The sequence below is a fragment of the Dendrobates tinctorius genome, unplaced genomic scaffold (assembly GCF_039654945.1).
Source record: "Dendrobates tinctorius isolate UK_male_01 unplaced genomic scaffold, ASM3965494v1 ptg000034l, whole genome shotgun sequence".
NCBI lineage: Eukaryota > Metazoa > Chordata > Amphibia > Anura > Dendrobatidae > Dendrobates > Dendrobates tinctorius.
This window is the reverse complement of record NW_027361702.1, coordinates 8611895-8628409: the sequence shown is the minus strand read 5'-3', so window position 1 is coordinate 8628409 and position 16515 is coordinate 8611895. Positions and strand designations below refer to the sequence as shown.

The 16515-nt window shown below is 43.0% G+C and overlaps 1 protein-coding gene across 1 annotated transcript in view; it reads right to left on the bottom strand.

Annotated features, from left to right (window-relative positions):
* FRMPD3 (FERM and PDZ domain containing 3) overlaps positions 1-16515 on the bottom strand; it is a 382662-nt gene that overhangs the window by 129772 nt on the left and 236375 nt on the right. The window contains exons 6-10 of the mRNA XM_073573072.1: positions 15053-15098; positions 7864-7968; positions 5278-5394; positions 4827-4958; positions 1760-1879 (exon numbers count right to left, since the gene is read on the bottom strand). Of these exons, the coding sequence (XP_073429173.1) occupies positions 1760-1879; positions 4827-4958; positions 5278-5394; positions 7864-7968; positions 15053-15098 (520 nt within the window). The remainder of the gene's footprint in view (positions 1-1759; positions 1880-4826; positions 4959-5277; positions 5395-7863; positions 7969-15052; positions 15099-16515) is intronic.

Below are 16515 nucleotides of genomic sequence, written 5' to 3'. Positions count from 1 at the left end.
GTACCTCTCTTTATTCTGTTGTCGCTGGGCAACACTAGTGATCTGTGTGTACACTTGCTACCTCATTGTAAGTACCCTGTGTGAGTCTGGTCCTGTCTGTCCTATGTGTGTCTTTCCTTGTGTTTATTCTGTGTACCTGATCCTGTCTATTCTATGCGAACCCGCTCGTGTTTGTCCTGCAGTAATCTGCAGATTCCTGCCTGTCAGCATCTGTGGTTCCATGCCTCTTAGCACCTGTGGTTCCCTGCCTTTCCGCATTTGTGGTTCCCAGTCTGTCTGCACCCGCGGACTGGAACTTTTCCTGTCAGTGACCCAGCTTTTTCTGAATCTCTTCCTGTCTGTCTGAAGGCTGACGTCCCACAGACTGACAAGCCTACCGAATCTGCCTCTCAATGGTTTTGAAGGTTACCCCTTTGGAGAGTATTGCCCAGTTTGCCCTCTATTCCTTAATGCCAAATCTGCCAACTACTTTACTGGTTGCTCTCTTAAGTTCTCTCGTTTCTATTTTTTCTAGCTTTAACCAAGGATGTCTAGCACTTGCAAAGAAAGGATTAACAAAGAACTAAGCATATTGAAATGTAATTTTCTGTGAGAACTTAAAGAAAAATGACTTTTGGACGTACAGTACTGCCCAACTGAGGACATTATTAGGATATCTTTGCAAAGGAATTGAATATAGAGATGAACATTGTGATCTGATTAGGAGGTTGGGTATAATGGAAACTGGGCCCAATTCAATAAGACTTGAGTTTTGTTTGCTGGTCTTAATGAAGGAAGCACTGAAGGAAGATGAGAAAGATTCATTAAGAGGATTGTGCCTGCAGCTTGACATTTCTTTTAGCTGCCATACGCCAACACCAGAAAAGTACATCAGAGGGCTAGTGAATATTTCTATCTAATTTTACACCATTTTGTAATTTAAAATATGATGAATTTGTTGGGTGCACTTGGCCACTTTTCTAAAAGTTGTCACAGCAAGCCAGTACTAGCCTAAGAAGTTACAAAGTGTTTGCGCGACTTTGAGTTGCACAAAACGTTTGCGACACTCCAAGCAATTTTATGTCAGAATTCTCGTAAAAGTTGCTTGATGAATTGAGCCACAAAACTTAGCTGCTGATAAGTGCTGTTGAAGTATACAACTGCACCCTTATGCTGGATGTACTGTGTTAAGCAGACAGCAGATGGCGCTGCACTAACTGTTATAATAGTTTGCTTATGTGCAGGCCTGGACTGGCCCACTGGGGAGCAGATGAATTCCCAGGTGGGCCACTGTCCTAGAGTGGGTACTTAACCCTCTACATGAGTAGTCGCAAGCACAATATTGTTGATTCACTATATATAGATAAAGCCAACATCTAATTATTAATTTTATCAAAGGTATTATATAGAGGCAGAGGTAATTTAGTGACTGAGGGTAATGTAGTATTGTATGTCGCTGGACAGTGGGCTTCTAGAGTCAATGTTAATGGTGGACCCTTGGCACCCCAGACCAACACTGTTTATGTGTCTGTAGTTCCACTAGATTATATTATATGACTTCTCAATTTTGTGTCTGTCAGCAACCAATATCTGCACCATCAAGAACATGAGATAAGAACTGTGTCGCAAGTGAAACAGTTCATTTTCTCAAGTGCTGAATGATTCTCCTGGAGGTAGAAATCTGCAACATGTATAACCTCTGAGACGTACTCCGTTTACACAGCAATTCTCCTCTAAAAGTAATCCTAAATGATCTGCATGCTTATAGTTTCATCCTTACCTGGATGTATAGATATTCAAAAGCAGCAGGGTCAGAATGGAGAATATCAGCTGGATCTTTTGGGAAGAAGCTGATTCTGAACAAACATCTCATACCTTGATAGTGAGTTCTATGCACCACCTGGAAAAATGGAATGTACAATCACAGTTTTCTTACAGAAAACCTGTCAGCATGATTTTTGTAATGTGAAGTAAAAGCATAGCCATAATGGAGCTGTGATTCTGATTGCTGTTCTTCTTTACTCCCCATTTGAAGCTTTTTAATACCGTAACTAGATTTTGGTGCACAGGTGCCAGAATGTACACTGGGTCTTCTCCTCCCTGCATGTGATTCTTTGGCCCCTCCCTGCTCTTGGTCTGTGATTATCTGGCCCCTCCACCTGCCTCCAATCTGTGATTACCCGTCCCATCTGCCTGCCTCCAATCTGTGATTACCCGGCCCATCTGCCTGCCTCCAGTCTATGATTCCTTGTCCTTATGCCTGCCTCCGGTCTGTGATTCCCCGGCCCCTCCACCTGCCTTCAGTCTGTGATTATCCTGCCCCTCTGCCTTCCTCCAGCCTGTGACTTCCTGTCCTTATGCCTGCCTCCGGTCTGTGATTCCCCGGCCCCTCCACCTGTCTTCAGTCTGTGATTACCCTGCCCCTCTGCCTTCCTCCAGCCTGTGACTCCCCGTCCCTATGCCTGCCTCCGGTCTGTTATTCCCCGGCCCCTCCACCTGCCTTCAGTCTGTGATTACCCTGCCCCTCTGTCTTCCTCCAATCTGTGACTCCCTGTCCCTATGCCTGCCTCCGGTCTGTGATTCCCCGGCCCCTCCACCTGCCTTCAGTCTGTGATTACCCTGCCCCTCTGCCTTCCTCCAGCCTGTGACTCCCCGTCCCTATGCCTGCCTCCGGTCTGTGATTCCCCGGCCCCTTCACCTGCCTTCAGTCTGTGATTACCCTGCCCCTCTGTCTTCCTCCAATCTGTGACTCCCTGTCCCTATGCCTGCCTCCGGTCTGTGATTCCCAAGCCCTTCTGCCTGCCTCATTCTATGATTCCCTGTCTCTTCTCCCTGCCCTGGGTCTGTGATTCCCCAGCCCCTCCGCCTGCCTCTAGTCTGTGATTACCTGGCCCCTCTGCCTGCCTCCAGTCTGTGATTACCTGTCCCTCTGCCTGCCTCCAGTCTGTAATTCCCAGCCCTTCTGCTTGCCCTCGGTCTGTGATTCCTGGCCCCTCCACCTACCCCTAATCTATGATTTACTGTCTATTCTCCCTGCCCTTGGTCTGTTATTCCGTGGCCTCTCTGCCCGCCTATGGTCTGTAATTCCCTGTCCCTCTGTCTGCCTCTGGTCTGTGATGCCCTGTCCCTCTGCCCGCCCCTGGTCTGTGAATGTTGTGTCTCCTCTATTTGAAATATGGGCAATGACTTGTCATTGAAAGACCAGAGGCAGACGTAGGGCTGGGAAAACACAGATCAAAATTTAATTAGCAAAAACTGCTAATTAAAGAAGAACAACAAAGTGGATTTCTTCACCGAAGCTATCACTTTAATCTGTGTTATAGCGCAGCGCCATTACAGAAATGTCTTTATTTTACATTACAAAATTGTGCTGACAGGTTCTCTTTAAAAATGTACTTCAATAAAAATGGAAATAAAATGTGAATATTCTAAAATTAGCAAGCATTTTGTTTTAAATAAACCATTTTGCTTAATTATACTAATATAAAATACCAATATTTTTAGAAAAATTTCACTCCTTTATATTTAATTTTTTATCAAATAATACATACTTGTCAAGCAGTATAAAATAAAAAGTATATCAATAAATAAATTTCTATATTTTATACATTATTTATCTATTTATCTAAAAATATACTGATGTAAAACTTTTATGCCCTAAAATACAAAAGTATGCTAGTAGTGATATCTTTATTTGCTTACCAGAAAAATTATACTTGCAAGCTTTCAGAGCCTCATTAAGGAGTATCTGTGCTCTGAAAGCTTGCAAATATAATTTTTCAGTTTATCCAATAAAGCTATCTATGTTAATATACATTTGTCTTTTTTTGGGCATGAAATTAGTAATAAACATATGGAAAAAAAGGATCGTTATGCCTCCTGGAATCTTACGCTGAATGACCTGCATTGATGCGTAGGTCATTGATGGTGCCATATTTCCATCCCTTTTTTCTGATTCTCTCATCATTTATCAGAGATTAGGCTTTTATCAAATATTCATAAAAGGCTTTGTATATCCTAATTAATTTATTTTAATACTCCTTTAAATCATCTTAACCAGTTCATGACGGGGAGCATTTTTGGGTTTTAATCACCCATGTGCTTTTGTAGGCTCTAAAATGTTTTCTCATTTGGATATTCAAGTCATTTTTGTCTCTTTTTTTGTAATAAATGGGGCTTAATTTTTATGCTACTTTTATTTTTATTTTTTTTTGGCTGATATTTGGGGAAAATATAAAGAAAAATAGGAAATACGTCTATTTTTCACATTTTTTTTTTACCAAAGAACACCTTAAAACATTTTCAATTGTATTTTCCATAGAAATTACTTATATATTGAGCATCTTGTTTTTGTAATGGTGAGGGGCTAGAAACAGCTCAGCTATTCAGACTTTTTTTGTTAAGTTTTATATATTTGTTTGCTTTATTAATTCTTTTCATTTATTTTACACACTGTATCCTGAAATAAGGTCTCAAAAGATCTTCTGTGAGAAACTTTTAACAAATTAATACTGTACATTCTTTTTACTCCCAATTTCCCCTGCAACTGGGTCCAATATATTAGCCCCAGTTACAGTGGAAATGCAGCTTCTTGGTTGCATAGCAGAGCTGACTAAGAATCTCCTAGGACCTAGCAGCACCTATCCTTCCCTACACCAAATAATCGTATGAACGTTAGCATATATGCATGCACATACAGACACACAAACACACACTAGGATATTTTACACCCATAGTATTACTAGATCACCCTTCTATACCCAAATGTGGACTATTATCTTGCTCTTTTGCATCTCTGACCCTTCTTTTTTTAGCACTTTTGAGAGTAATCTATGTCCATTTCTCACATGAGCCAGTGGTTGCTTATCTTGAAGTAATAAATATTTCTGGTTTTGATCCGATGCAGTGTACTCTAGCACAAGAGAAAAATGGTCACGATGACGAAGCGAAAGCCGATCCTGAAGCGTGACCATGACATCCTGGAAAAGAAACAGATTGAGTTACACATTCATCCACTCATTGGCACATTTGCTGATCTCATGTATTGTTTTTAAAGAAGTCGTACTCTTCCTCCTCTGCCTCCTCCTTCTCTTCCTCCTCCTCCCATCAAAGTTTTTATTAGCCAGGTGGAAAGGCAAAATGAGCAATTGTAAGTACACATTGCTATATAATATGATGACTGCAATATATTAAGATAAAAACTTTGATGTGAGGAGGAGGAGTGCTTATTTAATTAATTTTCTATATTTTACATAGAAAAGTGTTACTATTTGTTGGCTGAAATCTAGAATGTCTTGCCTTTACTGTGGTCCTGCCATCAAAGGTAAACGATTTAATTTGTCCATTCTCCAAGAACACTTTTAATACGTTTGGTATGAGCAAAAGTGGAGGAGAATCCTTCATTTTCAACATGTCCTAATGAAAAAAAAAAAGAAATAGGAAAAAACCTTTAATAAAAGTAATTAGAATAATGGTATTACTGAATGAACAGAACAAGAAAGTATTTATAAAAGAGGTTGGCCACTACTTTTTTAATAATGGCCTATCCTCAAGATGCCCTGCACCCTTACTGATCAGTTGATCAGCACATGTGCTGGGTGTAACACTCAGCAATCAGATATTGATGGCCTATCCTTGAAATTTAGACAGAAAGCCTGATTTAAAGGGAACCTGTCACCCCCCTGGGCGATTTTAAGTAAAAGAACCACCTTCAGCATCACTAAGTCTGCATTCTGTGAAGGTAACTCTTCCGTTTCTGACCCCCAGTAACGCCGAAATGTTAACTTTTATAAATAGGTCCTCATACCTGTAATGCGTCCCATAGGTATGAGGATGGCTTTTTTAGTTAAAAACACCCAGGATGGGTGACAGGTTCCCTTTAAGTGCTCAGAATGGAGTACAGGATAATTGTGAAACTGACCTTAAAAGCAATCAAAAGATGTTATGTGCCCCAAAATTATACCATCAAAAACTTCAAATCATCCTACAAAAAACAATTCAGGTCCATCATCAGTCAATATATATATATATATATATATATATATATATATATATATATATACATACAAATAGGGAGTTTCTAGGTCATAAGAAGCTCAAAGGCGCTGGAAAAGTGACATGACTAAGATTTTATGAAATCTGCACTCTCAAATCCAAATACACCCTCTCACCTTACCTTTTGAACACCACAGATCCCTCTCCATACCATACCTGTGCCTGTCATACCATGCCTCGCCATAACTGTGCAGCCACAGAGTTCATCTCAATAACCGTGTCAGGCCATAAAGTCCCTCTCCATACATGAGCCTGTCATGCCATGCCTCTCCATATCTGTGCAGCCATAGAGTTCATCTCAATAAGAGTACGTGCACACGCTGCGGATTGGGGTGCGGATTTTGCAGCGCGGATTTTGTAAAATCCGCAGGTAAATCTGCAGGTCAAAAGACCTGCGGTTTTACCTGCGGATTGCTCTGCGGTTTTGCCCTTTGGTTTTTCATCTCCTCAATGGAGGAGATGGCAAGCCGCAGCGGAATCCGCAGAAACAATTAACATGTCAATTCTTTCTGCGGTTTCAAAACCGCGGAAAAATCCGCAGCATGTGCACAGCGGTTTTGTATTCCCATAGGGAATAATGGTACTGTACACCGCAGCAGAAACTGCTGCGGCTCCACAGCGGCCAAATCCGCCGCGGAACCGCAGCAGAATCCGCAGCGTGTGCACACACCCTAACTGTGCATCCATAGAGTTCATCTCCATATCTGTGCAGCCATAGAGTTCATCTACATAACTGTGCAGCCATACTGTTCATCTCCATAACTGTGCCAGCCATGTAGTGCCTCTCCATAACAGTGTCAGCTACATGGTGTCTCTCTATAATGCTGCCAAGCCATATAGTGCCTCTACATAGCTGTGACAGCAATATAGTGCCTCTCCATAATGATGCCAGCCAAACATTGTCTCACCATAACTGTGCAGCCATAGAGTTCATTTCCATAAGAACGCCAGCTACATAGTGCCACTCCATAACTGTGCCAGCCATATAGTACCTCTCCATAACGGTGCTAGCCATATAATGCCTCTCCATAACTGTGCCAGCCATATAGTACCTCTCCATAACGGTGCTAGCCATATAATGCCTCTCCATAACTGTGACAGCCATATAGTACCTCTCCATAACGGTGCTAGCCATATAATGCCTCTCCATAACTGTGACAGCCATACAGTACCTTTCCATTACTGTGGAGCCATACAGTGCTCCTCCATGACAGTGCCAGCTACATAGTGCCTATCCCTTAGGCTGGGTTCATATTGTGTTTGTGGGCAGTGTTTAACGCATCCATTACACAGCGGCATTAACGCTATGTAACGGATGCGTTAATGCACCCATAGACTGCAATAGACGAGCGCATCGCCAACGCATATCATAATCGGCATGCGTTCGCGATGTGCCGTCATTCTGTGATGGATGTGGGCTGCAGCATTCGGGGGTCCGTCACCGCTAGCAGAGACAGGGAAGCTGCGCTAGCGTGATCGCTAACCGCGATCACAATATGACAGTAGCGCTATGCACTATGCATTGAACGGACTGCATTAATGCAATGTGAACTTAGCCTAATTGTGCCAGCCATATAATCCCTCTCCATAATGGTGTCAGCCATATAGTCCCTCTCCACAACGGTGTCAGCCATACAGTACCTTTCCATAACTGTGCCAGCCTTACAATGCATTTCCAGAACTGCATCAGCAAAATATATTGTATTAAGACAGCTATGTTAAATAGCAATATTTTAAAGTAATATATAAGGAATAACAAAAACTACTGTGAAGAGAAGTGCCAAACAGGTTTACCCCTCTAACACAACCACAGTTTTCTGTATAACTTACTGCATCTGTGTCTCCCACAGTCACAAGTTCAGAAAATCGTACTCTTCCTGGATTGGAGCGAAGTTTCTCTTTCTTGGCTGCACTTATAAAGGCAGATTTAGGAGACTACAAGAAATAGAAATGCCGAAGTCTTAATACAGTAGTTGTGCATATGCAGAACAATGATTACATGAAAGATTTGCTTCACTTTGAAACGTCTGTGATCTCACATGACAAGAGGTTATAGCATTGGGATTTGTGGCAAAAAGAATTTATGAAAATAGATCAAGGAAATAGTGTGACAGTGTTTACCTTTACTAGATAAAATGAGCCGGTGTGTTGTATGGGCATAATCCTTTGTACTGGGTTTTCTGCAGTGATATATTTTCCAAAAGAAACCCTGAAAGGTGGACTATCATAAAATACCGGACTAGAAATATTCAAATAAAATTGCCTTTATTGAACAAAAAGTGGCAAACAGTAGTACTGTATAGAAAACATGTGCACGTATCAGGACTGTACATAAAATGCTATATAAGAAAATAGATATATAATCATATGTATAAATTTCATTGTAATGAGTTGCGAACCAAAGAGTAGAAAATTATTGATCACATAGATAGAATTATAAAAAAATCTATTAAAAATATATATGTGATCATATGAAAAAGGCCCTTAAAAGAGGAGTAGATGCAAAAATGCATAAAAAAGAGTGTACAATAAATATATATAAAGCAACCACGAGTGAATCACATCAACAGTAATAATTATATATATATATGTCTAGGGTAGAGAAAAAAACTGGCAATAAAATTAATTACAAGACCATGTAAGTAGAGATCACTCCACTGTAGTGACAATTCAAGTGGAGCAGTGTCAAAAGCAACAGGAAAGCCAAATAGTGCATTCAAATGCTTTAGGTGCAAAAGGTGCCAATGCAAGGGCTTAAATGGGGCAATATACCTTTAAGGTCGGCCAGATCCTAGATGATGCGCACACAGTGTTTACCTTTACTAGATGCAATGAGCCTGAGTGTTGTATGAGCATAACCCTTTGTACTGGGTTTTCTGCAATTATACATTTTAAAGGGAGTGTGTAAGCCCAAATTCACAGTATAAACTAAGCACCCAGCCTTTTCAAGGACATACAGGTGCTTCTCAAACAATTGGAATATCAAAACGTTAAATTATTTTAGTTCTTCAATACAAAAAGTGAAACTCATATTATATAGAGTCATTAAAAACAGAGTGATCTTAAGCTCCTTGTGGAGTGTGTCAATGACTGCCTTCTGGACATCTGTCAAGTCAGCAGTCTTCCCCATGATTGTGGAGCCTACTGAAACAGACTAAGGCTGGTTTCACATTAGCGTTTGTTTGCGCAGCGCATCATGCGCCTCCATGCGCATGCGTCATGCACACCTATGTTTAACATGGCGTGCGCATGGTCTAGCATTTGCACGCGTTCATATGCGTTTTCGTGCGCATGCGTTTTTTTTAAGGTGTGCGCTTAGGCGCGCCAGATTCAACCTGTTGCATTTTTGCGTCCGTCCAACGGCGTAAAAAACACTTGCGCACGGAATGCGACAAAATAACGCATTACAGCCTATGGGAATGCAGGTGTGCGCATGGACATGCGCACGCCTGCGTTACAAAACGCATGCGTTTTAAGAGTTAGCATGGCTTGAAACTGGTTAAAACGCTTGCGCCTAAAAAACGCAAATGCATGCAAAACGCATGATGCGTTTTTTGCATGCGTTTCTATTGCGCACGAAGCGCTGCGCTGAAAAATGCTAATGTGAAAGTAGCCTAACAGACCTTTTTAAATGCTTAGGAAGCCTTTGCAGGTGCTTTTTTGTTAATTATTCTAATTTACTGAGATAATGATGACTTTTGGGTTTTCATTGGCTGTAAGCCATAATCATTAACATTAACAGAAATAAACGTGAAATAGATCACTCTGTTTGTAATGACTCTATAAAATATATGTCACTTTTTGTATTGAAGAATTGAAATAAATTCACTTTTTGATGATATTCTAATTTAGTGAGAAGCACTTGTAGTTCCAATAAAATTTGTAACTCTAGTGTTTTCAATACTGCCTCCGTTTTGCAGAGACTGAAGTGTAATAAAATATGCTGACCAAGAGGCTCAGTGCACTGATCCGTTCACTGGTTGGGCATGTCCCTGCCTTTCTCAATGGTGATTGACAGTGCTGGATCGCCTGGGGAGGGCACTGTTTGTAGAGACTTTCACATTAAACATGGTGTAATATCATGTAGAAAAAGAACCATTGGGAAACAAGCCAGTGTTAGAAGAGAAGCAGGAGGGATCGGTCTGGTAAGTTTTTAATTTTTGTATATATCTATTTTTTTAATCGGGGAGAACAATTTTAATTAAAAGTAATGATAAGGAATTATATATCATTGAATGAAAACTACTAAAATTGATGGAAGTCTGTCTTTTTTCGATCTTAGTAAATGTGTGTGTTTATGACTAAAGTGATATTACGGGATCTTTATATTCATGGGAGAGATAAGCTGAAGTTTTATGGATTACAGTACTCAGACAAAGCCCCCTGAACTGAACTTACAGCGCTCAGATTGGGCCGTCTGCACTATTACCAGTAGTTAGTGATGAGCGAGAGAGTATACTCGTTGCTCGTGTTTTCCCGAGCATCCTCGGGTGATCTCCCAGTATTTGGATGTGCTCGGAGATTTAGTTTCTGTCGCCATAGCTGCATGAATTGCGGTTGCTAGACAGCCTGAATACATGTGGGGATTCCCTAACAAACAGGCAATCCCCACATGTATTCAGGCCGTCTAGCAGCCACAAATCATGCAGCTATGGCGACAGAAACTAAATCTCCGAGCACATCCAAATACTCGGAGATCACCTGAGCATGCTCCGAAAATCTTGAATAATGAGTATACTTGCTCATCACTACCAGCAGTCATTATGTGGATCATGATCGTCTGCACTATTACCAGTAGTCATTATGGGGACCATGGTCATCTGCACTGTAACCAGTAGTCTGTAGTCTGTATGTGGACCATGGCAATCTGCACTGTAACCAGTAGTCTGTAGTCTATATGTGGACCATGGCAATCTGCACTGTAACCAGTAGTCTGTAGTCTGTATGTGGACCATGGCCATCTGCACTGTAACCAGTAGTCTATATGTGGACAATGGCCATCTGCACTGTAACCAATGGTCTGTAGTCTGTATGTGGACCATGGCCATCTGCACTGTATCCAGTAGTCTGTAGTCTGTATGTGGACCATGGCCATCTGCACTATTACCTGTAGTGTGTATGTGGACCATGGCCATCTGCACTGTAACCAGTAGTCTGTATGTGGACAATGGCCATCTGCACTGTAACCAGTAGTCTGTAGTCTGTATGTGGACCATGGCCATTTGCACTGTAACCAGTAGTCTGTAGTCTATATGTGGACCATTGCCATCTGCACTGTATCCAGTAGTCTGTAGTCTTTATGTGGACCATGGCCATCTGCACTATTACCTGTAGTCTGTATGTGGACCATGGCCATCTGCACTGTAACCAGTAGTCTGTATGTGGACAATGGCCATCTGCACTGTAACCAGTAGTCTGTAGTCTGTATGTGGACCATGGCCATTTGCACTGTAACCAGTAGTCTGTAGTCTATATGTGGACCATTGCCATCTGCACTGTATCCAGTAGTCTGTAGTCTTTATGTGGACCATGGCCATCTGCACTATTACCTGTAGTCTGTATGTGGACCATGGCCATCTGCACTGTAACCAGTAGTCTGTATGTGGACCATGGCCATCTGCACTGTAACCAGTGGTCGGTAGTCTGTATGTGGACCATGGCCATCTGCACTGTAACCAGTAGTCTGTAGTCTGTATGTGGACCATGGCCATCTGCACTGTATCCAGTAGTCTGTAGTCTGTATGTGGACCATGGCCATCTGCACAGTAACCAGTAGTCTGTATGTGGACCATGGCCATCTGCACTGTATCCAGTAGTCTGTAGTCTGTATGTGGACCATGGCCATCTGCACTATTACCTGTAGTGTGTATGTGGACCATGGCCATCTGCACTGTAACCAGTAGTCTGTATGTGGACAATGGCCATCTGCACTGTAACCAGTAGTCTGTAGTCTGTATGTGGACCATGGCCATTTGCACTGTAACCAGTAGTCTGTAGTCTATATGTGGACCATTGCCATCTGCACTGTATCCAGTAGTCTGTAGTCTTTATGTGGACCATGGCCATCTGCACTATTACCTGTAGTCTGTATGTGGACCATGGCCATCTGCACTGTAACCAGTAGTCTGTATGTGGACAATGGCCATCTGCACTGTAACCAGTAGTCTGTAGTCTGTATGTGGACCATGGCCATTTGCACTGTAACCAGTAGTCTGTAGTCTATATGTGGACCATTGCCATCTGCACTGTATCCAGTAGTCTGTAGTCTTTATGTGGACCATGGCCATCTGCACTATTACCTGTAGTCTGTATGTGGACCATGGCCATCTGCACTGTAACCAGTAGTCTGTATGTGGACCATGGCCATCTGCACTGTAACCAGTGGTCGGTAGTCTGTATGTGGACCATGGCCATCTGCACTGTAACCAGTAGTCTGTAGTCTGTATGTGGACCATGGCCATCTGCACTGTATCCAGTAGTCTGTAGTCTGTATGTGGACCATGGCCATCTGCACAGTAACCAGTAGTCTGTATGTGGACCATGGCCATCTGCACTGTAACCAGTAGTCTGTAGTCTGTATGTGGACCATGGCCATCTACACTGTAACCAGTAGTCTGTTGTCTATATGTGGACCATGGCCATCTGCACTGTATCCAGTAGTCTGTAGTCTGTATGTGGACCATGGCCATCTGCACTATTACCTGTAGTCTGTATGTGGACCATGGCCATCTGCACTGTAACCAGTAGTCTGTAGTCTGTATGTGGACCATGGCCATCTACACTGTAACCAGTAGTCTGTTGTCTATATGTGGACCATGGCCATCTGCACTGTATCCAGTAGTCAGTAGTCTGTATGTGGACCATGGCCATCTGCACTATTACCTGTAGTCTGTATGTGGACCATGGCCATCTGCACTGTAACCAGTAGTCTGTATGTGGACCATGGCCATCTGCACTGTAACCAGTAGTCTGTAGTCTATATGTGGACCATGGCCATCTGCACTGTAACCAGTAGTCTGTAGTCTGTATGTGGACCATGGCCATCTGCACTGTATCCAGTAGTCTGTAGTCTGTATGTGGACCATGGCCATCTGCACTATTACCTGTAGTGTGTATGTGGACCATGGCCATCTGCACTGTAACCAGTAGTCTGTATGTGGACAATGGCCATCTGCACTGTATCCAGTAGTCTGTAGTCTGTATGTGGACCATGGCCATCTGCACAGTAACCAGTAGTCTGTATGTGGACCATGGCCATCTGCACTGTATCCAGTAGTCTGTAGTCTGTATGTGGACCATGGCCATCTGCACTATTACCTGTAGTGTGTATGTGGACCATGGCCATCTGCACTGTAACCAGTAGTCTGTATGTGGACCATGGCCATCTGCACTGTATCCAGTAGTCTGTAGTCTGTATGTGGACCATGGCCATCTGCACAGTAACCAGTAGTCTGTATGTGGACCATGGCCATCTGCACTGTATCCAGTAGTCTGTAGTCTGTATGTGGACCATGGCCATCTGCACTATTACCTGTAGTGTGTATGTGGACCATGGCCATCTGCACTGTAACCAGTAGTCTGTATGTGGACAATGGCCATCTGCACTGTAACCAGTAGTCTGTAGTCTGTATGTGGACCATGGCCATTTGCACTGTAACCAGTAGTCTGTAGTCTATATGTGGACCATTGCCATCTGCACTGTATCCAGTAGTCTGTAGTCTTTATGTGGACCATGGCCATCTGCACTATTACCTGTAGTCTGTATGTGGACCATGGCCATCTGCACTGTAACCAGTAGTCTGTATGTGGACAATGGCCATCTGCACTGTAACCAGTAGTCTGTAGTCTGTATGTGGACCATGGCCATTTGCACTGTAACCAGTAGTCTGTAGTCTATATGTGGACCATTGCCATCTGCACTGTATCCAGTAGTCTGTAGTCTTTATGTGGACCATGGCCATCTGCACTATTACCTGTAGTCTGTATGTGGACCATGGCCATCTGCACTGTAACCAGTAGTCTGTATGTGGACCATGGCCATCTGCACTGTAACCAGTGGTCGGTAGTCTGTATGTGGACCATGGCCATCTGCACTGTAACCAGTAGTCTGTAGTCTGTATGTGGACCATGGCCATCTGCACTGTATCCAGTAGTCTGTAGTCTGTATGTGGACCATGGCCATCTGCACAGTAACCAGTAGTCTGTATGTGGACCATGGCCATCTGCACTGTAACCAGTAGTCTGTAGTCTGTATGTGGACCATGGCCATCTACACTGTAACCAGTAGTCTGTTGTCTATATGTGGACCATGGCCATCTGCACTGTATCCAGTAGTCTGTAGTCTGTATGTGGACCATGGCCATCTGCACTATTACCTGTAGTCTGTATGTGGACCATGGCCATCTGCACTGTAACCAGTAGTCTGTAGTCTGTATGTGGACCATGGCCATCTACACTGTAACCAGTAGTCTGTTGTCTATATGTGGACCATGGCCATCTGCACTGTATCCAGTAGTCAGTAGTCTGTATGTGGACCATGGCCATCTGCACTATTACCTGTAGTCTGTATGTGGACCATGGCCATCTGCACTGTAACCAGTAGTCTGTATGTGGACCATGGCCATCTGCACTGTAACCAGTAGTCTGTAGTCTATATGTGGACCATGGCCATCTGCACTGTAACCAGTAGTCTGTAGTCTGTATGTGGACCATGGCCATCTGCACTGTATCCAGTAGTCTGTAGTCTGTATGTGGACCATGGCCATCTGCACTATTACCTGTAGTGTGTATGTGGACCATGGCCATCTGCACTGTAACCAGTAGTCTGTATGTGGACAATGGCCATCTGCACTGTAACCAGTAGTCTGTAGTCTGTATGTGGACCATGGCCATCTGCACTGTTATCAGTAGTCATTATAGGGACCATGGCCGTCTGCACTATTACTAGTAGTCCGTAGTCTGTATGCGGATCATGTCCATCTGCAATATTACCATTTATTAGTAAAGGTTCTGTTCTCACCTGGTGGGGATGTAGAACTGTCAAAGTGATTGAGTCCTTTGCATTCCTGCAACAATTCATAAAAAGAAATTGCGGCTCATTAAAAAAAAAGAAATAGACAGTACCGATATATTAATATTTATAAAGACATTAAAATCCAGTAAAACATTATTTCTTACTCCTTTAGGACAAGGACTAATTTTGCTTTAAAGTGTTATTAAAATTTACATGCATGGGTATTGTCAGATTGAGCTTGTAAATACGAGCAATTTTACTATTAAAGCCATATTCAAATTTTTCAGCCATTCCTGAGTCACTAACACTTTTCTTTTGTTACTGCTCGTTGCCTTGGAGCTCGACCACCGCTGCTAAACAGCAGTATATGCGCAGTGATTACAAGATCTTCTCTATTTAGCATATAAGCTCTGTTTGGTAGCCAGGATCGCTGGTGCTCACTGTTATCTCCTTATCCTGGTCAACTTCACCGCAGTCTTTACACGCTAGACAGCAGCGGTGGTCGTTCTCCTAGGCAACGAACTGTAAGTGTAGGGAAGTGGACTGACCTATGGACCTGTCTGCAGCACGAAGGTAAATGTAAAATGTGCCGTAAAAGTGCTTGACGAGGACTGTTGTATATGTGTGTGGGGAGACAGCTAGAGAGAGTAGAATATGGTAAAATACTGGATTTGGCCACTAGAGGGAGACCAAGAACAGCAGGAAAAGAAGACAGCGTAGTACTGTTGTTTGGCCACAAGATGGAAGCAGGGAGCAGTGAGGACAGGGCTTAACATCAGCTTAAGGCTACGAAACCGCAGAGTCATGGGGGGCAGAGTTACAGGAGCTCTAGAGGGGAATTCCTGGGGAGGGGAATAAATAGTTGCAGAGAGTTCCAGAAGCAAGCCAGTCCAGGAGAAGAGGAGACGGAAGGGAGAGACGGACTGAAGAGGAAGCTCTGGAGGGGACTGAAGAGAGAGACGGTCAGGGGGTGGCCCTGACAGGAGAGCCGCAGGACAGAGAAAGCCCGGGGGTACCAGACGGACAGACTTGGACAGGTGAAGCGCTGTGATGGTAGGCCTAGGGCAGCCACAGCGAAAGAGCCACGAGGGACGTCAATTAGGAAAAGGAAGAAAGGTACCCAGGCCTGTGTGCAGAAGTTGTCGTGCAGCTGCTGTGTGGTGCTGCGGTCGTCGAGAGGACGGCCAATAAAGAGGACCTGTTGAACGCACATCATAATAATAATAATAATAATAATAATAATAAATTTTTATTTTTATAGCGCCGACATATTCCGCAGCACTTTACATTTCAGAGGGGATTTGTACAGACAATAGACATTACAGCATAACAATAATCACATACAGTAGATTATAACAAATACCAAGAGGAGTGAGGGCCCTGCTCGCAAGCTTACAGTCTATGAGGAAAGAGGTAGACACGAAAGGTGGGTGGTAACAGTTGCCCTGATTGTATGGACCAGCCATAAT